Source organism: Natator depressus, chromosome 3 (assembly GCF_965152275.1).
Source record: "Natator depressus isolate rNatDep1 chromosome 3, rNatDep2.hap1, whole genome shotgun sequence".
NCBI lineage: Eukaryota > Metazoa > Chordata > Testudines > Cheloniidae > Natator > Natator depressus.
In genome coordinates, this window is record NC_134236.1 from 182,153,413 (window position 1) to 182,176,584 (window position 23,172).

A 23,172-nucleotide genomic window follows, 5' to 3' on the forward strand; every position below is an offset into this window, starting at 1 on the left:
CAAAAGGTTCCCAGGAAGGGGAATGTGTTGCTTGCCTAACCTTGACAGCTTTACCAATGTTATGTTGCTGGCAGATTACATACTGCTGGCAGTATTGCTTAAAATATATTTATATTTTTACAAATATCCTTGCTGATTGCAGGCAAAACTGAAGAATTACTCCCATATTGTCCTGTATTTGTTTTATAGGCAGGTCAGGTTTTAATGGCTTTTATTTTTATTATTTAGGTGATTTGTATTAACACAGACATTTTTGGCTTGCTTTTGGATTCAAAGTTATCAGCCGCCTCCATCTTAAAAGGACACAATTAACTTTTAACCTTTAACTCCTGCTTTTAAACACACATTGATTTAAAAAGGAAAACACAGCCAGTTTTGGCTTCTTCTTTGGCAAAATGACCATTGATTACACAGAGCCACCTTAAGACTTAATGTGGGACACTGACTACAGCTTCTATCTGCTATTTGTTACCAATACAGATTTGAAATCTTTTTTTTATTTTCCTGGCTTTGACTGCCCTGCTGCAGCCACAATTTTGGTCTTTATTAAAAAACATTTTAAATCTTGTAAAGCATTAAGTTACCTTAAGGATTAAATGCTAAACAACACTAGTTTCTTTTGTCTGGCAAAAGTATTTTCTCGGTTTTAGAACCTTAAAACAACACCAATTCATCTCAAACTTATAAAACAAAGATTGTACACACCAGGAGTGTTTTTTTAGAAAATTTGACTAACTTGTTTATAGTCAAATGATTTTACTTAAATAACCTCTTGCCTGGATTATTTACAGACAGTTTGTTTAATTTCTTCCAGTAACTACAGAGTTAACTTCTTACTCATTTTCTTTTAACTTCCTCAAACAGCTGCTGCCTGCTTGTTTGGGCCCAATCCTTTTTTCTTTCTGCGTTATTTTTTTTTCTCATGGGCGCAGGCATTGCTCTACTACCGATTTAGCAAGGAGTGTGGCTTTTTGACTAACCCCCTTTTTATTTATTTATTCACACCTATTTACATACACACACATTTATTTTTTTACATCTAGATGCATCTTATTTAACAATAACCTTAATTTGTTATGTCCGGACTTAATACAACCTTTCCCTTATTTGAGGCAGTAACAACCCCTCTGCACCGGTGCATTGTAGGAAAGGATAGTAGCAGGGGTAGGGACAACGGGAAAGGTAGGGAGAACAGCAACATTAACAGCACGAGAAAATGGGAGAGTTAAACTCACTGACCATAGGACTCCCTACTGAATCAAGGAGGTGACTACAGGGCAGATACCTTCCTTGGCCTATTTTGAGAGAGGATTCAGATGAATTTTAGGAAGGGGTCTTGCTGGATTCTGGCAGAATTATAACCGGTTGGGCAGACCCAATGTGCCCAACCTGGTCGGCATGATTAGCCCACAATGATAGAGAGACCTTAGCCAGCAGTTCCTGATGCAACGAGGAAGGGTTGGGGTCGGTCTCCTGTTTTGGAGCGTCCGCAAACAAAACTGCCAGGACCTCACTGTGAGCGAGACCAGGCAAGTCCAGATACACACCATCTGGGGTACAATAGATAGTACAATTTAATTTACACAGCAAATCCTTTCCCAAAAGTTTAACAGGTGAACAAGGGCTTAGGAGGAAAGCATGATGGTCAAACAAAGGACCAATAGAAATGGACAGAGGTGAAGAGACGGGGTGGGGAATAGGAATATTGTCCACCCCTATTACATTTTAAACATAAATCTATAAGATCCTTAGAGGGAGCTGTGGGGGTACCCCGAAAAGGTCTTGAAGGGTAGAGAGAGATATCTGCTGTTGGCCTGCAGGGGTTTGGGGAAAAGCTAATTTCTCTTATCTTCTTTAATAGTGTTTTAAGTATCTTCTGGGAGTCCTTGAGACTCCTCATTTGAGATTCACGGCGCCGTTTTTCTGTTTCCCCATACAAATCGAAATATGCATCAAACTGACCTTGTCCGACATTACTGGCAAGAAGTGCGCCTTTGAGGTGCACAATCTTGTCAAGGTCGAAACTTCCCTCTAAGGGAAACTGTAATTTCGGATCATCCCTGGTATACCAATTCCATTTCTCTGAAAACTTGCAAGTGAAAGGACTATAATTTGCGTACATGTAGTATGCCGGTGTGCCTTTTGGCGGGACGGTGATCCTTTTTGACTCACCAGCCCCCATCTGTACCTAGCAAGAGGGGAATCCTCTTGGATCCTCCGGCCCCCAGTACTTCACCTGGCAAGAGGGGAATCCTTTTTGGATTTCCCGGCCCCCAGTACTTAACTCAATTCACTCGTCACACTCACACAGGGAAGATTTTGTTTAGGGTCTTCATAACTGTCTTACAGCCTCCCTTCAGCAAAGAGCATCGGCTGGTGCCACATACTCTGTTGCTTCAGGTGAGGTGATCAGCCCAGTCAGTGGCTTGTCAAGCCGCCTTCGGGGCGGGAGCTAGAGACAGGGGAGGAAAGAGGGTATGGAAACAGATCGTCCGAGGATGGAAGGGATGGGATCACACACTCCTAGACCCAGACAGGCCCCTCACCAGTCATGCCATGCAGAGGGAAACTGCCGAGGTCAGGGCATTTATCGCAATGCCCGCTCGATGGAGTCACAGGGCTTGCTTTAGAGACATCTCTGACTTTGCAGGGCACTCTCTTCCTGTGACTCACACTGGTCTGCCGACCTTCACTTTCACACAGGCACATGGACCCAGGTCTATACACGACCTGCCCAGGTCTATTCACGACCTGCCCAGCCACAACCAGTGGCTCTTCCCGGGGAAACCAAACCTGCATGGGACTCTAACCCACCCCCAGGGCGTCAGGCGTGTCTGGCAGCAAAAAGTCCGGATAGAGCGTACAACGCACCCAAGCCCAGAGCCTATGGGCAGTCCTCCACCAGAAACCCAATATAGAGATTTCAAAAGGTCTTTTACTTTTCTGATGGGCCCGGGGTCTGGTGGGGAACAGCTCGCGGTCCTCCGGCTCTCAGGGGTCGCCGTCTATCCGAGTCATGGCACCAATTTGTGGCAGAAAAAATGTCCACGTGTTGTGTTTGGATCAGAATCAGCCTGAGGCCCTTCATTTCAAGCAATGCACATTGCAAAGAGAGACAGGCAGGGCTGCTCTGCCGAATGCAGAATACAGAAATACAGGAGCTTATATAGCTTAAAGCCTCAACCAGTTACACATACTTTTGCATCAATATTTTGCCTTGTTAGGAATCTGTCAAAACAAGCTTCCTTATTTGGGGTATAGAAAAACAAGCTTTTTCCTGTTATTTACAGGTGTTTCTCTTGTGGTTTAACATCCTTTCTAACACTACTGTTGTGGTTACACTTTAACATGCCTGTCTGTTACAAATTGTTCTGCTTAAAACTTTCCACTCTGCCTTCCCTCCTGCCCCTTATAAACAGAAATAAGCTTGACCGTTGTCTAAGGCCTAGACAGGCTTGACCAAAGTCTGAGGCCTATTAAATTTTCCTTTACACATCTGACCGCAGGGGGCTGGAGTAGAAATTTGTTATTGGGGTTAAAAAACAACAAATTCTGAAACCTTCCCAAGCCAGCTCATCTTTTGCTGCATTAGATGACACTAGGGACCCAGAAACAAAGCTCCATTCCTCCCTTGCCTCCCCAGCCAGCTGATCCAGGGTAGGGAGTAAGTAGGCATGCGGTACGCACTTACCCGGGTGTCTCGGACCCAGGGTCTGAGTAACCCACATAGGGATTTATGGGGGGGGTGTTAGTCCCCTTTGAAGGCATATAGTCTAGAGTCTTGCTCTACACTTGCAGGTTTATGCTTGCTCTTCCCTGCCAGTGCAACAGGGGGAGTGCCTGGATTTTTTTCAGACCACTCTTCCTAATGACACAGTCTAATGTGTGAACTGCAGTGAGCTCATAAAAGCAGAGAATCTTGCTCACCAGAATCTGAATATCCTGCAAATAGTTTGCAGCAGCTCTAGAACAAACACACGCATAGAGTGCAAATTACTGCATGCATGTAAATAATTACGTTCATGCCTCATTGCAAATGTAGCATTTATGTATTCTTTTCTTGTAAATTCGTGAACTCTGTTTGTGTGAAAGCATGACAATAAGGGAAGAAGGGGTTGTGGTTTGTTAACGTGTGGGCTAGTTTAAATTCACAAACGCTGGGGGAGCCTTCATTTCCAATTTTCTTTTTACAGGATTAATGAAAACTGGACACTGCAAATAGTCAAATTTTTCCCTTTAAATGTAAAACCATTTTTAAGGGCAGCCAAGTATTATAATTATGTTCTAATCCATAATGAACAGTATAGAACTGTGGCCAATTGTGATTATTTCATACAAGATTTTTCAAACATATGGTAGAATAGGGATTCAAAATTGATCTCCTAAAAGTGCAAGAAGACTCTTAATGAGGAAAAGCCAATATACACATCTTGTCAATTGTTTTGAGAAAGGATCACTGCAAGATGGCATGGCTGGCATTTCCTATCACTGGGGTGATATGCACACAGGTTTATGTTCTTCTTTTGCTCCTCGCTGAACCATCCTAAATTCAATCAACGCAGCTTCAATTTTTGTGTGTGGCTTTTTATTTCTTAAAGATTTGTGACCTTTATTTTTATTATCTGAAATCCAAACGGTCTGCATAGTTATTGGCTTTATTTTGCAGTTTCATAGATGAACTAGGGTGACAGTTTTGAGTGTCTTTGAGGAGACTGAGACTACAGAAAAGCAGATCTGTTCAGAGTGGCAAAGGTTGTCCATGGACACTGCTCCATCTCCCTATGGCTGCTCTGGGAGTTACATTACTCTTTTTACAAAAGCATAAATAAAACAAAAATAACTTGTTTTAATCACAACCCCCAAATTAGGAAAGAGCCACTTTGAAAGCGTAGTAAGTTTAAGGAATATTAATTAAATGGTTGTGTCTTCTTCAGATAGATGGAGTTGGTGAGATAATTATGAAAATATACTTAAAAGAAGTGGGTTTAGGTAACTTTGAAATAATGTTCTTTATTTGCTTTCCTCAGGCTTCAGTGATCAAAGAATGGTCTCCTATATAAGCAAGCTGCGAGATGTCATTTAGTGGACATTAATAGTGAAGTTAATTGACAGCACTTATTACAGATGTCTGTATTTGAAGGAGAAAGAACAGCTTTTTAGTCCATCAGGTAGCGACAAGAGTTTATTCAGTAGGTTCCATTACTTTCCAGGCAGAAATTAACTTTTGTGAAATCACATATAGTAAGATAAGTCTTTGTCTCATTTTAGTTCAATAAAAAAATACTCAAGAGGCTTTATTCAGTGACAGTGCATTGTCTTCTGTAATACAATTAGTGACACACTCAGGATAGGAGAATTTCCATCTATGACAGTAGGTACAATCAAGAAACAGAACCTATTGTAGTCAGTGTTTGCTTTGAGATGGACTCCAATTACTTAGAAAGTTGGCATATACCTTGAAAGCATATTATTTTGATAAAAATTATAACACTACATAATAAAACCTTATGATGTTTTGAAGCCAATTGTACCAACATCCAAACTATATTCATATAGTACTCACTGCTGCACAATCATTAACATGTATTCCAGGGTTGGTGGTTTTTAGGCTTTTCAGTGTGTTGCCTCTGTCCCTTCAGCACAAGAAAATGTCATCTTGTAATGTAATACCTATATCTATCTATATCTACATCTATACGTCTATAGATAGATAGATTAGGATAGGGTAACTGTGCCAGGAAGTGATGTTTTAAAAGTAAGAACACAAAACATTAATGAATATCCTGACGCAGGGAAGAAAGGTAAGCAGCAGGATACGAACCCTGGACTTCAGGAAAGCAGACTTCGACTCCCTCAGGGAACGGATGGGTAGGATCCCCTGAGGGACTATCATGAAGGGGAAGGGAGTCCAGGAGAGCTGGCTGTATTTCAAGGAATCCCTGTTGAGGTTACAGGGACAAACCATCCCGATGAGTCGAAAGAATAGTAAACATGGCAAGCGACCAGCTTGGCTTAATGGTGAAATCCTAGCGGATCTTAAACATAAAAAAGAAGCTTACAAGAAGTGGAAGGTTGGACATATGACCAGGGAAGAGTATAAAAATATTGCTCGGGCATGTAGGAAAGATATAAGGAGGGCCAAATCGCACCTGGAGCTGCAGCTAGCAAGAGATGTCAAGAGTAACAAGAAGGGTTTCTTCAGGTATGTTGGCAACAAGAAGAAAGCCAAGGAAAGTGTGGGCCCCTTACTGAATGAGGGAGGCAACCTAGTGACAGAGGATGTGGAAAAAGCTAATGTACTCAATGCTTTTTTTGCCTCTGTTTTCACTAACAAGGTCAGCTCCCAGACTGCTGCGCTGGGCATCACAGAATGGGGAAGAGATGGCCAGCCCTCTGTGGAGATAGAGGTGGTTAGGGACTATTTAGAAAAGCTGGACGTGCACAAGTCCATGGGGCCGGACGAGTTACATCCGAGAGTGCTGAAGGAATTGGCGGCTGTGATTGCAGAGCCCTTGGCCATTATCTTTGAAAACTCGTGGCGAACGGGGGAAGTCCCGGATGACTGGAAAAAGGCTAATGTAGTGCCAATCTTTAAAAAAGGGAAGAAGGAGGATCCTGGGAACTACAGGCCAGTCAGCCTCACCTCAGTCCCTGGAAAAATCATGGAGCAGGTCCTCAAAGAATCAATCCTGAAGCACTTACATGAGAGGAAAGTGATCAGGAACAGTCAGCATGGATTCACCAAGGGAAGGTCATGCCTGACTAATCTAATCGCCTTTTATGATGAGATTACTGGTTCTGTGGATGAAGGGAAAGCAGTGGATGTATTGTTTCTTGACTTTAGCAAAGCTTTTGACACGGTCTCCCACAGTATTCTTGTCAGCAAGTTAAGGAAGTATGGGCTAGATGAATGCACTATAAGGTGGGTAGAAAGCTGGCTAGATTGTCGGGCTCAACGGGTAGTGATCAATGGCTCCATGTCTAGTTGGCAGCCGGTGTCAAGTGGAGTGCCCCAGGGGTCGTTCCTGGGGCCGGTTTTGTTCAATATCTTCATAAATGATCTGGAGGATGGTGTGGATTGCACTCTCAGCAAATTTGCAGATGATACTAAACTGGGAGGAGTGGTAGATACGCTGGAGGGGAGGGATAGGATACAGAAGGACCTAGACAAATTGGAGGATTGGGCCAAAAGAAATCTGATGAGGTTCAATAAGGATAAGTGCAGGGTCCTGCACTTAGGATGGAAGAATCCAATGCACCGCTACAGACTAGGGACCGAATGGCTAGGCAGCAGTTCTGCGGAAAAGGACCTAGGGGTGACAGTGGACGAGAAGCTGGATATGAGTCAACAGTGTGCCCTTGTTGCCAAGAAGGCCAATGGCATTTTGGGATGTATAAGTAGGGGCATAGTGAGCAGATCGAGGGATGTGATCGTTCCCCTCTATTCGACAGTGGTGAGGCCTCATCTGGAGTACTGTGTCCAGTTTTGGGCCCCACACTACAAGAAGGATGTGGATAAATTGGAGAGAGTCCAGCGAAGGGCAACAAAAATGATTAGGGGTCTAGAGCACATGACTTATGAAGAGAGGCTGAGGGAGCTGGGATTGTTTAGTCTGCAGAAGAGAAGAATGAGGGGGGATTTGATAGCTGCTTTCAACTACCTGAAAGGGGGTTCCAAAGAGGATGGCTCTAGACTGTTCTCAATGGTAGCAGATGACAGAACGAGGAGTAATGGTCTCAAGTTGCAATGGGGGAGGTTTAGATTGGATATTAGGAAAAACTTTTTCACTAAGAGGGTGGTGAAACACTGGAATGCGTTACCTAGGGAGGTGGTAGAATCTCCTTCCTTAGAGGTTTTTAAGGTCAGGCTTGACAAAGCCCTGGCTGGGATGATTTAACTGGGAATTGGTCCTGCTTCGAGCAGGGGGTTGGACTAGATGACCTTCTGGGGTCCCTTCCAACCCTGATATTCTATGATTCTATGATTCTATGATGAATAAATTGTGGGTAATGCCAAGCAAAAAAAGGCTTTTGTTTTGTGCCTGTCTGTCTGTTTGTCTGTCTTCATAACCAATTGCAGATGCCCTGAGCTGGTTGCTGTTTTCCATTCAGGTTGTCAGAATTTGTTGCCATCATTTTACCAATATTTATAATCTGCGCGGCATTACCCTTAATTAAGTGTTTTTAAAATGAGTCTCACATCTTGTCTGCACATTGTTAAAGAAGGCTTTAGGGTCTAGTGTCAATTTGTACACCTCTAGCAAAAGGTTTGCCAACAATTACTGCACTTTTATAAAATGCTGGTTTGAGGGAAGACCTGATAAATCTAGCATTATGCATGCTTTCTCATACTAGTGCTTTTAATAATAGTTTAGTTCACATTTATATTATACTGACAGCATTTATAGTCATGCATAATTATTTTAAAAAGCAGCTTTTAAGAGCCAGCTTGGTTGTCTAATGACAATATTCTACTCTGCTCAGTGGAATATCTAGGTTCAATTCACCATCTTTTTTTCTTGCTCTTGGAACCAGCTCAGGCTGGAAGTGTCATGGCTATGCTGCCCTCATCCTCTGGGGTATAAAGTACTGGTATAATTATAGGGAATGCTGCAAATATCAAGGTAACCTCACCTTTATCTAGGACATAATTGGTATGTTTTAAAAGGTGATCACTTTGTACATAAGCACACACACAGACACTCCAGGTGTGTTAACCTACCTCTTCTCTTTCAGGAAGTTACAATAAGTAAATAAATAAAATCTATTAATAAGATCTATTACTAGTGCTACTGATATATGCACAGCAATGTTGAGGAGGTAGAAAGTGCCAAACAAATACCAATTGCTGCCCAGAAGACTTTACACAAGTTAATGCAATGCAGATCAAAACTGAATAAGGCAGAGTAGAGTCTGGTCTACCAGCTTGAATGCTTCGTGAAAGAGGGGTGAGTATTTAGAGGATAGGGCCCTTACTTAACAGATTTTAAAAAATTATTGAAGCTAATGTTGTTATTTGGGAGACTGTTCCAACCATAAAGGGAAGCTTGAAAGAAGTGGGAGTGGATGAAAGAGGAAAAGTGAGCAGATAAGAGAGAGGTTTGGCTGGAGCATACAGAGCAGCAGGGGCATAGAAATTGATTAGAGAAGAGAGGGCAGAGCTACATAGTACCTTGAAAGGGAGAAAAGTAGCAGGGACTTAATATGAAAGGAGGGCGAAGCCAGAGAAGGGAGTGGAGATGTGGGGAGACAGTTTGTTATACAGGCTGTAGTGAGATATTTAGCAATCCTGCTGAGAATCTGGCCCCATAATATTAAACTAGCCTTTTTTGCATGCACAGATTAGTTTATTCGTGAAATCTTTTGCAAGCAGAATATGTCCTGTAATTCTCTTACTAGAGAGAGATGTTTTCTAAAATGGATCTGCCTCCAAGCATCAATATTCTGTTATCATGATGCACCTGTTATTTCAAAACATTTAAGGACTCTTTGCAGTAAAATAAATGCAATAAGACACATTTGTTTTTAAGGTTTAAACTGAGCTTTTCTTTTATTTTAAAAGCCCATTTAATCAAATTGATAGGCATGAAAAAGAAGTGGGCTGCAAGATCTGTACCCAAATGTTTCAGTGCTTTTCAGTGATCATGAGGCATTGGTACTGTACATTAGACAGACATCTATTTTGCCTACACAAGTGAGTGGTATTGGACTGATACATGGCTGTAGCAGGTAGATCTGAGTGAAAACTTGCAGTGTGCAAACTCAATAATAACCTCTACTTTGTTTCGTCATCTACCTACAGCAAATCCTACCAGAGCAGGAGGAAGAGAATACCCAGGCTCAGCAGAAGTGATTCGAGAATCCAGCAGCACAACAGGCATGGTGGTTGGAATTGTTGCAGCAGCGGCACTGTGTATCCTAATCCTTCTTTATGCCATGTACAAGTACAGAAACAGAGATGAAGGCTCATACCATGTAGATGAGAGTCGAAACTACATCAGTAACTCAGCACAGTCCAATGGGGCTGTGATTAAGGAAAAACAGCCCAACAGTGCTAAAAGTTCCAACAAGAACAAGAAAAATAAGGATAAGGAATACTATGTCTGATCCCAACATCTAAGAGAACACTTGTATAGAAATAGTCTTCATTTTATCTGAGACATAATACAAACTTATTTACTTTACTTTTTATGAAGCACATAAAAAAAGAAGACAGGGAACGCAATCAGAAAGGAAAGACTGTTTTAAAAACAAGCATTTCATGCTCTTGTTTTTCAGAAACAGGAGCCAATACATTTCTAAACATCCACAGTGTTTTCATTTACTCTGCCTGACTTTATGTTGCTGGAACATTCCTGAGAGACAATGATGACACCACGCATTCATAAAGCAAGGAGTATTACTACAGCATCAAGGCACAATATGAAACAAACTAAATAAAAAAACAAAACACACATACACAGAGAGAGAGAGAGAAAAAAAAAAGAAGCTACCTATGATTCTGGATTTAGCCAAAGTGCTAGCGCTTTCTTGAGAAGTAAGTTAGTCTTATTGCCAGAGAAGACTGTCATTATATATGGTGACTCAACAAGCAAACATAAAAAGTTTGCCACCTGGTGCAGTGAAACAGTGATTGGAAACTTGCATTTGAAATGAAGTGCTGGCTTTTCTGAAGACTTATGTAAAAACATTTTCAAAAAGCCCCTTTCTGGTTGTGAGGAAATAGTATGGAGGCCTTATTTTCAAAAACAAAACAAAAAAAATGTGGAATATAAGGCACATTTTCACAAAAAGCAAACAAACAAGAGGGCATAGATGCAATCATTGGGAAATTTTCATGCACGCTTAATATGTTATTACATATGTTTATATAAAACACATCTATATGTGCTTTCTGGACTGTGATAAGTGATGTTTTATAGCCTGTTGTATAGGAAATGCAAACTATATCTGCTCTTCAGCCATTTTTGGTAAACTCAATGTTCTAAGTGTTCCTAGATATAGAAAGTTTTATGACATCTGGAGCAACAGACATAAATTCAGTTTTTTGCAGCCACTATAAATTGTCACAAATTTCTTCCTTTTTTTTTTTTAAATTTACAGTGTAGTGATTATACTAAGGGGATGTGTATGAATGTATATAAGAGTCAGCTAGTTTTTTTCTTACCTGTACAGCCTCTATTCTGTTGCAATTCAGTTATAGTAGTTTGTATGAAAGAAGTGGATTAAAAAGCAAAAAATATATATCTATTGTAGCTTTCCTCTCCCCTCCGGTCTCCATCCCCTGCTCCCAATGTACATCAATTAAGTCAATCAGAATCGCTGATTTTCCCATAAATGTACCACATTCATAAATGAGTTATCATTTAGCAAGGTAAAGTGACTTTTAGGCTCTAATCAAGGTTTAATCACTGAGTAGTCTGTTTTGCTTTACAGAAATCTTGCTCCTCAGGAAACTATGAAAAAAATTAATTCCTTGTGAATCTTAATATGAATCATACAGCGTGTATCTGGCATTCTTTTACTGCACAGTTGGTTGGTAAGAGACCTAAAAAGGTCTACCACTTTAAATTACTTCCACTGAGGAATTCCCCTTCCCCTAAAGAATAAATAAATAAATGATTTGAGGTACATCTTGCTAAACATTTTTCAAAGGTGTTCATTTTGTCATATGAGAAAGTATTTTACGCTAAGTTGATTCTATAGTATTACATGATACCATAACCTGTCGATGAAATATAAGTTGATCAGTGATCATATTTTAAAATAACACTTAATTGTTGCATATATTAGTTAAACATATTAAATATCATAATGTTATAGATTTATACATTAAGGTTTTACTAATATTGTTTCATTGGGTTCACAGCAATAAATCATAGAGTTAACATATCACTTATACAGAGGTACAAAGAGAATACATTAGACAGAGAGAGTAGTTCAATAGAAATCTTCTGAATCATTGGAAGGCCTCCTAGGAGGAATATAGATATTCACACTTTGCAAACAGGGAAATGGAATTTAAAATTAGCTTTAAACAGCAGGACCAACACATCTTCTTGTGTGTTATTCACTGTAGCTGATGAAAAATGTGGGAACTGGTACAGTGATCTATCTTGGACAGAGAGGACATCTATCTGAGAATGCCACTGTGGTTGCCAAACAAATTGAGGTGTGTATCATAGTGTATTTGTAATGGGATTTTTATTTTTATGATTGTTTGCGGAAAGTGAAAGTGAGGTTGCACAACATTTTTTTTAATCCATTCAAAAAAAATTAGATCATTGTTCTCCTGTGACATTCTTCACTTCCCCCACCTTTGTAAGTTAGCTGTATTCTGGGGAAGACAAGGAATAGGTATATTCAAGATCAATATTAAAATCATGATTTTTTTAGTCAGTGGGAAAAAATAAGTTGACTGCCAGGTAATGTTCAGAACTGAGATTTCCAGCACTGAAAGGTATATGGAAGGGCAAAGACAACCTGTATATAGGAGTTCTGAGATGGTACAATGTATGATTTGGGCAGATTGAAATGTTTCTTTCCAGCTTGATATTGACTGTATTAACCTAGGCGGTGCAACCACGCTATCTTTCAAGCATTTAACATACCAGTAAGTGAGTATTTTAACTAAATAAATACATCAAGGAATAAAAGGTATACAACTGATAAAAGCAAACATTATCTACAACTCTTTATGGAGGTTCTCCTTTTTCTCTTTGATTTCATGATTTAACAATGAAGATGCATAGAAGTATAAGAGTATCAGAAGTTTCAATAACTGAATTAAAATGTTTTAAACATTTTAATACCTAACATGCCTAACAAAAATTGGATTCCATATCTATAACAATCTAAAGTGTTTGACTGAGATAGCTTCATTTCTACTACTGTATACTGTTGCCTTTTTAACAAAACACTAAAATAATATGTGAAATGATTTCATCCCCAAGAAATCAAAAAAGAGGCCCGATGCCCTAACCTTATAGTGCTTTCTGTGATAGATATTTACGATTTTTTTTGATTTGTTGCAAAGCCAATTTATCCATTATTGGAAATGCTAAGCAAGTGGAATTTACTGTTTTGTTAATAAAATGTTTCTTAATACAAATGTTGCCTTGTTTTTTCTCTTACCTTTGTTTTATATATGATATTTATCGGAAATTGGTGAAAACAATAGAGTTTAAAGTGACAGGATTTTCTTTTAATTACAGGTCTACTTTTGTGCAACTTTTACTGTGTTGGTGAGCAGTGACTCATATGAGTATTCTTATTGTCATCAAAAGAGCTATTTGTGAGAGTAAGTGCTCACCAGTATAACTGATGGCTCCATCACTGACCTTAGAGCTGAAAGCATTTCATTAAAATGATCAATGTATTTTTAATCCAAAATGAAATATTTTGCAGAAATTATTTCAACTGGAATTTTCCATTTTAATGTATTTAATTTAACTAAAAATAAAAATTGGGGGTTTTGTTTTTGAAAAATCTACATTTTATAACCTTTCCCTCCCATCCCCTTTTCCAGTACAAAAAAGGGTGCCAAAAAGTAGGGAAACAGGGAGAAAACTTAGGAGGGGAAATGATTTTTCCTTTGTGGACAGATTATGTTCTAAATCCATGAAAAAAAAAATAGAAACTTTTCATTTCTCTACAATTTGTTCCTGGAAAATACATACCATTTTCAACCAGTTTTAGTTCCTGTTCATCAGTCCATCCCTGTTCAGCAAGACATTAAACACCTGTTTAACCACAGGCAAGTGCTTATATCCCATTGACTTGAGCATGTGGCAAAGTTAATGAACGTGAGTGCTTTGCTGAATAAGGATAGACTTAAGCACATGCTTAAATGCTTTGGGCCCCAATTCAGAAAGGTACTTAAGCATGTACCTAACTTTAAGCACATCAGTAATCCCATTCTTTTCAATAGGACTAATTATATGCCTAGTTAGGCACATGCTTAAGTGCTTTACTGAACTGGGCCTAAACTCTCTAGAGAAAGCAAGACATATCTCCAAGTGGTGGAAACCAGCATAACTCTGCTGCCTTTATTTATTCTAAAACGTCACCTGCACATACTTCATGTAACAAGAAAACTGTAAACTTAACTGCTTTAAAACTGGTTACATTATGGCTTTCATAAATATAGCTTATCATATATTTAGGAACTTGTTTTATGTTTAATTAATGAAAGGAAATGTAGCAAAAATGGTTATTCCTCCAGTCCTAAGCCCCAAAGTATTTGTTCATTTCTCTGACACCTCTATTCTGTTCTCCCTTCAAACAAACTAATGGCCTCTGCGCACTCATATCATCAGTTGTTATTTGTTGCTTTAAGTGTTGGCTTCCATAATCAATCATCACTTCAGCCAGGTAATGAGAAAGGTTTCATATGATGGGAAAACTTAAAACAGCATTCTAGTGTGTTATAAATAACAGCTGCAGGCATTATTCCTCTCATTTTGTCCTCTTTATATTTCAAACACAATAGCTTTATATTGAGGATTTGATTGTTTCCTTTTACACTGAGTATATTATCATATTGATAACAGAAAGTCACTTTTAAATTCAGCACAATACAAAGGTTCCTTTATCACCATGTGAGAATACGGCTTACTCAGTATTGCCAACTCGTATTACTTTTTTTTGAGTCTCCCGATATCTGGTGATTTTCTTAAAGCCCCATCTCCTGGAGTCAGATGATTACAAGAGAATCTCAATGTTCTTTTTTAAAAAAAGTTTCTAGCTCTCATGGTTGCAAATAAAAGACTGCAAAAGTGACTCCTAACAGCTCAGAAACCGGAACATATAATAAGAACCCAAACATATTGTTTTGTTAAAATCTCTTGATTTTTAAGCCAATCTTATGGTTTTTGTGGCCTGACTCATGATTTTTGAATGGTTGGAGATGGCAGTGCTGCTTCCCTTGCTATCATCAGCTTTGACTAGGGCCTCTGTTTACCCTTTGGGTGGGTGGTTCTAGTCCTCCAGCCAAACCAAAAACATTCCCTTTCTAGGATAAACTAAAACATCCTCCTCAGGAAAAAAAACAAACTCTCGGCTTCAGCCCCCCTCATCAGCTGCTGGGTGGACCTACTCCCTTTTTCTCTTTGTGTGCAGCGTTTGTATGAACCACTGTGGCTATCCTTTCGCCAGTGCCTCTCAAGGCTTTCTCCCAGGCTTTTTTCAGACTTCTGATTCAAACTCTTTCCCTTTGGAAAGATCAGAGCTCCTGCCCTTTCTTTTAATAAATGCATGATGAATTGTCTCCACTTCTGTTTCAGGAAGCGTAGATGTCCACATGGCAACATCTTAGCAGATCTAGCTGGGCTGCAATATCCTGAGTCAAGGAAAATAGGAGGCCAAATATGACAGTAAAACACTGTTATTCTGTGAGAACATGGGGTTGCTGGTCAGCAAATTATCTTTAAGCATAATAATGTCATGCCAGTGCAGACTTGAGAGGTTTAGAAATCTGATATCCAGTAATCCACAACAATTTACATTCTGGGACTAATAGGGATATGACTGCATTGTCAAGAAGTTGAAGAACTGAAGCAGTTGCTTCCTGAATTTGGGAATATCTGAGCTTGTTTACACAATGTGTTAGTCCTCAGTAGAGGGGTTAGCATATTGTGCACTCTTTCACGGGTCCCATTTCCATAGTCCATGTTAATGTAAAGGAGTAAGTGTTTTGAGTGCCACATAGGACTACATTGTGCAGCACAGTGTCTGTAAGAGAGAAGAAAAGTCTTGGGAAAGCCACCACCCAATCTGTAACATTTGTGACCACATCTCCAAAATGTTTGGCCACCCCTGTGGCAGCAGCGATCCCTCGCAGTCAAGGATGATCTCTTTCACAGGTTTTATTTTTCATGGGTTCTTTGGTGACTGATGAGTCTGATCCTTGAGCCACAGGCTCATAGGCAGACACTGCAGGTGGTGTTGGGAGACAGGGTTGGCCCACAGTTGCTGTGTGACAGTTGTCATTCCTTTATTTTCTGGCATTTTTCTGTGACCAGGGCAAGGTGATTTTCCTCAAAAGTGGATGTTCCCTTTCTGACAAGTCTTTTCCAGTTATCCCTATCCTGAGCTGCAGTCTCCCAGTGTGCGGTGTTGATGCCACATCTCTTAATGTTGATCTTGAGGGTGTCTTTAAAGCATTTCTTTTGGCCTCCCCGTTTCCTTTCTCCTTTGGTGAGTTGGGCATACAGCAGTTGTTTTGGTAAGTGTACATCAGGCATGCACACATAGTGCTCACTTCACCTCAGCTGGTGCTGGATAATCAGGGCCTCAACACTGAAGATGTTGGCCTCTGTGAGGACATTGACATTAGCGCGAAAATCCTCCCACTTTATGTTGCGGATCTTCTGAAGAAAGTGATGGTGCTGGCGTTCCAGGTGTTTTCTGTAGGTCACCCAAATGTCACAGCCATAGAGGAGATTTGGGATTACCAACACTTTATAAACTAAAAGTCTAGTATGTGTTCTGATTTTGTGATTGTTGAACACTTGGTGAGATAGTCTGCCAAAGGCAAGGCTGGCACAACGAATTTTGTGCTGAATCTTGACATCTCTGTCTGCCCTCTGTGAGAGATGGCTGCCAAGACAGGCAAAGTATTCTACATTTTCCAGTTCTTTTTTGTCAATGTAGATCTTCCTTGCTGGGTCTGATGATTGACTGGGGACTAGCTGGTGGAGAACTTTTGTTATGCCAATGTTCAGAGTTAGCCTTAGGCTTTTGTAAGCTTCAGAGAAGCAGTTAAGGGCTGTTTGTAGATCCTCCTTTGAGTGTGCAACTAGAGCACAATCATCTGCGTACTGGAGTTCAGTTATTGTTGCCGATATTACTTTAGTTCTGGCACGGAGATGAGAAAGGTTGAAGAGACTGCCATCAATCCAATATTGGATGCCAATGCCCTGTGGTAGATAGTCTTCAGTTAATGTTTTCATAGCTGCTAAGAAAATGGAGAAAAGGGTGGATGTCAGTATGCAACCTTGTTTTATACCAGTTCAGATGGCAAAGGGCTCAGAGGTAGAGCCACAGGATTGAGGCAGTCATCTGGTCGTGAAGGAGTCTTACAATGGTGATAAATTTGCTTGGGCAGTCAAACTTTGACATGATTTTCCACAGAGCCTCACTGTTGACTGAGTCAAAGGCTTTGGTTAGATCGATAAAGGCCATATACAGCTCCTGGTGTTGTTCTTGACATTTTTCCTGGATCTGCCTGGCTGCAAAAATCATGTTGGTTGTACCTCGTGATGGTCTGAAGCCACACTGGGACTCTGGAATTACTTCCTCTGCAAGAGGGAGCAGGCAATTCAGTAAGATTCTAGCAAGAATCTTCCCAGCGATGGAGAGGAGGGCAAAGCCTCGATAGTTGCCACAGTTGGCCCTATCTCCCTTTTTGAAAATGGTGACAATGTTAGCATTACGTATGTCAGCAGGGATCTCTTCGGTGCACGAGATTCTGAGGAGTAGCAAGTGAATCTTGTTAGTCAGTGTTTCTCCTCTCACTTTTAGTACTTCATCTGGTATGCTATCAGGACCTGGTGCAGGTGTTGGTGGGTTGGCAAGAGTTTCCCAGATTGGGTGCTGAGGGATGGAGTTGATGGTGTCATCAGTCACAGTTGATTCTCGATTTAGAAGCTTTTGGTAGTGTTCCTTCCAGTGCTCTTTGATGGATTTGTTATCTTTAAGAAGGGTCGTTGGATCTCAGAGGTGTGAGGCCACATGAGCTTGGTCCGTACAGGGTCTTTGTCTCACAAAAAAAGCTCCGCATATCATGTCTGTCAGTGAATATTTGGTTTCTTTTGCTTTGTCCTCCCACCATTTGGTTTTGATTTCTCGGATCCTCCTTTGAACTTCAGCTTTGAGCTGATGGAAAGATCCCTGTTTCTTACTGGATAAAGGTTGGTTTTGCCAGTCGCAGAAAGCTTTTCTCTTCTGGTCCAAAACATTGTAATCTCAATGTTGTTGTTGTCAAACCAATACTGATGGTGTCGGGTAGCAAGGACGATGGATTTCTCACAAATGTCATTGATGGTCTCTTTTAGCTCTTTCCAGTATTCTTCAACACTTGTGCTGTCATTTCCAGGTGTGTATATAGCCAGTTTTTCACTGAAGTGTAGTTGGAACTTCTCTTGGTGCACTGAGGATTGAAGTCTTTGGATGTTGTATTGCCGTCTGTGTGATTTGGATTGCTTTCTATGTTTCGATGCAATCCTGATGGACATGACTGACATCACCAGGCAGTGGTCAGTCCAGCAATCATTGGGTCCTCTCATAACATGGGTGATTTGGACATCTCTTAGCTCCTGTGTTCTTACAAAATCTAGGAGATGCCACTATTTTGAGCAGGGGTGTTTCCAAGTTCTGTTGTACTTGTTGCTTTGTTTTAAGATTGTGTTTGTGATCACAAGGTCGTGCGCTGCACATTTGCTGAGTAGAAGGATGCTATTGGAATTGGTCTTGCCCACTCCTTCCTTCCCAATGGTGCTGCTCCATATGTTAGAATCTCCGCCAACTCTTGCATTAAAGTCCCCTAAATGGATTATTGTATCTGTTTTTCGAATAGATGACAAAATGTTATCAAGGTCAGTGTACAAGAATTCTTTCTGTACTTCAGCATCAGGAGTTGGTGTATATGCACTGATGATAGTCATTTATTGAACAATTGGATGCAGCAGGTCATAAGGCCCTTGTTGATACCAACGGGGAGCTCAGTCAGGCAGTTGACTAGAAGGTTTTTGATTGCAAAACCAACACTGTGTATTCGTCTTTCGCTTGCTGGTTTTCCTTTCCAGAAGAAAGTGTAACCGCTGCCCTCTTCCCTCAAGTGGCCTTCATCTGCACGTCTTGTTTCACTGAGAGCAGCAATGTCAGTGTTGTACTTCGAGAGTTCTTGGGCAACAATTGCTGTTCTGCATTTGAGTCTTTCACGTTTTGATTCATCTAGCAGGGTACGGACATTCCAAGTTGCAAGAAACATTTTTGTTTTTCTACCACATTGGGAGTGATCCCTCTGGACGTGGTTATCCAGTCAGGTATGGTATGATAGCCTATGGTTGGGGCACCTTTTCTAGCCCCTTCCCTGTTTGGGGTGAGCAGAGGGGTTCCTAAAAAGGCCTTTTCAGTCATGACCGCTGCTGCTGAACATGCCCCCCTATTCCAGTCCAGTGGCACATCTTGAGGTCACCACCTATGTGTGGGTCTGACTAGGGACTCCTGGTGATCACTTCACCTGTCCCCATCACACCTCGCTCATCACCGCAGTACTTTTATGGGTAGGGTTGGGGGAAAAGTTCTTCCTGTGAAAGAAGCCTGCACATGAGTAATTTAATGTGGGGAAGCTGTTGTGCACCAGCAGCCACAGAAATCTTGGCGGACTAGGCATCTGTGGCTGTGGCAAGGAGGTCCAAGACAACTGGGGGTTTCTCCTCCGTTGCAGCCTTCGTCCGCCTTTGCAGCTGTTGAGAGGTGTTCCTGCTTCATCTGCCTGTTCTGCCGTTGAGGTCTTGTACTGGGTTCTGTTGTGCTGTGTTCAGCAATAGACATACCAATAGCGCTGAGTGGGTTTTTTTTTACTTTGGGAGGGGGGTCAAAAATTACATTGTTGGTGCTCTGAAACTGTTCACAAATTCAGGTCAAATTCAACAAACACTTTCACTGGAAAAAAACTGGAAAAACATTTTGTTTTGACCATTTTGAAATGGCATTTGATATTCAGCCAATTTTTTTAAAAAAAACCCAACTATGGAGAAGGAGGGGTGAAAAACACTTGAAAGCAGCTGAATCCAAACAGAATTTTTTTAAAAAAATGTTTTGTGTTCTTTTTGGTTCACTCAGAAACAAAAAATGTGAAAGACCTTATTTTGAATTGACCCAAAATGTTTTGGCTGATTCAGAACAAACATTTTTCAAATACTTTTATTCAATGAATTTTTTTTTCTCTTTTGAAAAATGGTTTCAGGTTAAATTTAACCAGATTTTTTTCACAGATTTTTTGGTAAGAGACCAAAACCAAAATAATCAATTATTTACAAATCAATTATTTGTTCTAAGAGATGCCTGTCTCATTCAGTGCACAGGATGCATGGTGTTCACTGCAGGGCTCCTATCTTTTTAGTCTCATCTTTCAATGTGTAGTCCTCAGGCCTTGTTTACTATACACCATCAAACCCTCCCTGACTGCAGAACTATTTACTTACCTCCTGGATGTTCCTATGGTTCTCTGGCCATAGTATATCAGTGCTTCACACATTAATAAATGTACTTTCACAACATTCCTGTGAGAAGAGTTGATTTACAAATGGTGAATTTAGGGATTAAAGACATTCAAGCCAAAATTGTCATGTGTCCACTAATATTTGGTGGCCAATTTGTGACACGTAGGGCTTGATTTTTTTTTCAGAGTACTTATTTATCATTTAATAGCACTTTATATGTTCAAAATGCAGCTGCAATTGTGAGTGTTCAGCACTTCTGCAAGTCTGGTGTCTGATATCTCAATCTTTAACACTTAGAACATAAGAAACACATAATTAAGGGCCAGTTGTGAAACTTTTCATTTAAGTGACTTGTCAAGCATCAGATAGGAATTTTGCACTTGACTTTGCAATCTTAACATTTTTATCATTGGTTTGTTGGTTTGTTATCAAATTTCTTAAGATTTAAAAAAAAAACAATCAGAACAAACAGAAATACCATCACGTGGAACCATACTGACCCCCAGCTTGAGTCATCAGCAGAGTTCAGATATCAAGCTCCTGAGCACAGACCTTTGTCACTTGAGCTAATAGAGTAATATGAAGCAGACTGTTATCTTCTGTGTGAATCTTCTAGGCTGATTGTTTAATACCTGTGTTGTCTCCAGTGCACCGTCATTATTCTCCAAGTCTTTTTTAGCTCTTCAAGAATGTTATGGAGTGTCCACTTTTCAGACTGGAATCTCTGGAATATTTTTTCCTACGTTAGCTTTAGACAGATGATTTGTTGTCCATTTATCCTGTGTTCTGGGGTACTGGCATCTCATATATCTCCCCTCTCCTCTGTCACATTTCTATCTTTCTGAACAAGATGAGCAATACTCTCTGGGGTACAGGACACCAGTGTTGTGTGTATGTGAGAGAGAGGGAGGGTCCTTTCTCATGCTAACCTTTCACAAAGACATTCCAACCAACCAGCTGAGGGTATGTCTACAGTGCAATTAGAAAGCTGTGCCTAGCCCATGCCAATTGACTTGGGCTCTCGGAGTCAGGCTAAGGGGATGTTTAACTGCAATGCAGACATTTGGGCTTGGGCTGCAGCCCAAGCTCTGAGACCCTCCTGTCTCACAGGGTCCTAGAGCCCAGGCTCCAGCCTGAGCCCAAACATCTCCACTTCAATTAAACGGACACTTAGCCCAAACCTCGCAAGCCTAAGTCAGCTGTATAATTGTAGTACAGAAATACCCTGAGTTGCATTTTTAGGTTTCAGTGAAATCTATTGCTGTCCAGGCACAAATATCAAAGCTAGGAGTGTGCTCTTCATTCTATCTTTTGGTGCAGGTATGCCACACTAAATGATATCTCTCTAGCCCTCTAAATGATATCTCTCTAGCCCTCTCTCTCTCTATTTTACAGTTTTATACTGCCACCATTACCACAGTATTTGAGCATAAAAATCTATAGTGATAACAAGTCTCTAGCAGACTTTATGGAGTTTCTGGAACTTCTCCCTTTTGAGCATCAAAACTGTGCTTGTGGTAAGATTATTTTTGGTGGATTGGGGTTTGAAAATAGAAGAGGATGTTTGTATTTTGATGAAAGTGTAAGTGATGTTTCTGTATCTACTGTGACAGACCCAGACCAGTGGGATACAGGAGTCTGGTCTTATTGGGATCCAGGAAGTGGGCGGGCGAAGCTCGCCCACTGCTAAAGGATCCCCCCCAGCCTAAGGGGGAGATCCACAGGACCTGGGAAGCCAAATAATTACGGGGGACAACTAATGAAAAACAGGGACGGGAGTGCGGTCAAAGGGTCAAACAAAGGGAACCGGACGGGGACACCGAGCAGAGAACCCCAGACAGCGCCCACCGCTCCTCAAAGGCGTCAAGGGAGTTGGTGGACGCCGCCCAGAGGAACTCTGCCCGGAGGCGTGAACGGACGGAGGATCGGAAATAGGCCCCACAGTCGCAGGAGACTCCATCGGCCAACCTCCTCACCCTGGTTTTATAGATGGCCACTTTAGCCAGGGCCAGGAAGAGGTTGACCAGGAGGTCCCGCGACTTAGTGGGGCCACGGACAGGGAGTACATAGATAAGAAGGTGAGGAGAAAAGTGCAACCAAAACCTTAACAAAACATTCGTGAGGAGCCGGAATAGGGGCTGCAACCTGGCGCACGCCAGATAGACGTGCGCCAGGGTTTCCCTCACGCCGCAAAAGGGGAAGGTGTCTGGTATTGGGGTGAACCGCGCCAAGTACACGCCCGTGCTCACGGCCCCGTGAAGGAGCCGCCAACTGATATCCCCGGCGGGCCTCGGGACTAAGGTGGAATAGAGGCTGGCCCACCGGGGCTCCTCACCCTCTAGAGGTGGCAGGAGGTCCCGCCACTTTGTGTCAGGGCGGGACGCGAGGGTGAGGACATGAAGGGTATGGAGCACGAGCGTGTAGAGATGTTGTTTTGGCGCGGTCTGGAACCGGACCAGCTGCAGCTTGCGCAGCCGGCTCACGGTGAAGGGGCGGGGGGGTCGGTCGGGTCCACGGGGCAGGGCCCTGATGAAAGGTCCGGAGGGCCTGGGGTGGAGGGTGGGCGGGGCACGCCCTCCCTTAGGACCTGGTCGAGGTAAACCCGAGCAGCGGGCGGCAAAGCGGCCCTCACCTCCTGAAGTACGCGCAGGGCAGTACGAGGTCTGGAGAGCCCCATGCGCTGAGCGAGCGTCAGGGGATCCAGCCAGTCTCCCCAGTCGTAGTCCAGGAGGTCTCCGACTTTGGTGACTTCTGCCAGGACCAACCTCTGGCTCACTGAGGGGGACTCCGCCGCCTGCACACGGAGGTAGGGGTTGTGTAGCAGGGGCTCCGTGAGGAGATCTTCCCCCACGGAGGCCGCCACGGACCTGGTCGCTGCAAACAGTTTCCAGGTCCGGAGGAGGTCCTGGTAGAAGACCGGCAGCCCGGAGAGGTCTCGCGGAAG

At 41.7% G+C, this 23,172-nt stretch overlaps 1 protein-coding gene across 30 annotated transcripts in view; it reads left to right on the forward strand.

The window, feature by feature from the left end:
• NRXN1 (neurexin 1) overlaps positions 1-11,589 on the forward strand; it is a 1,220,951-nt gene extending 1,209,362 nt beyond the window's left edge. For all 30 annotated transcript variants that reach the window (XM_074949414.1, XM_074949409.1, XM_074949411.1 and 27 more), the window contains one exon: positions 9,803-11,589. In XM_074949414.1, coding sequence (XP_074805515.1) covers positions 9,803-10,107 — 305 coding nt within the window. In that variant the 3' untranslated portion in view covers positions 10,108-11,589. The remainder of the gene's footprint in view (positions 1-9,802) is intronic.
• Positions 11,590-23,172: the final 11,583 nt, after the last annotated feature.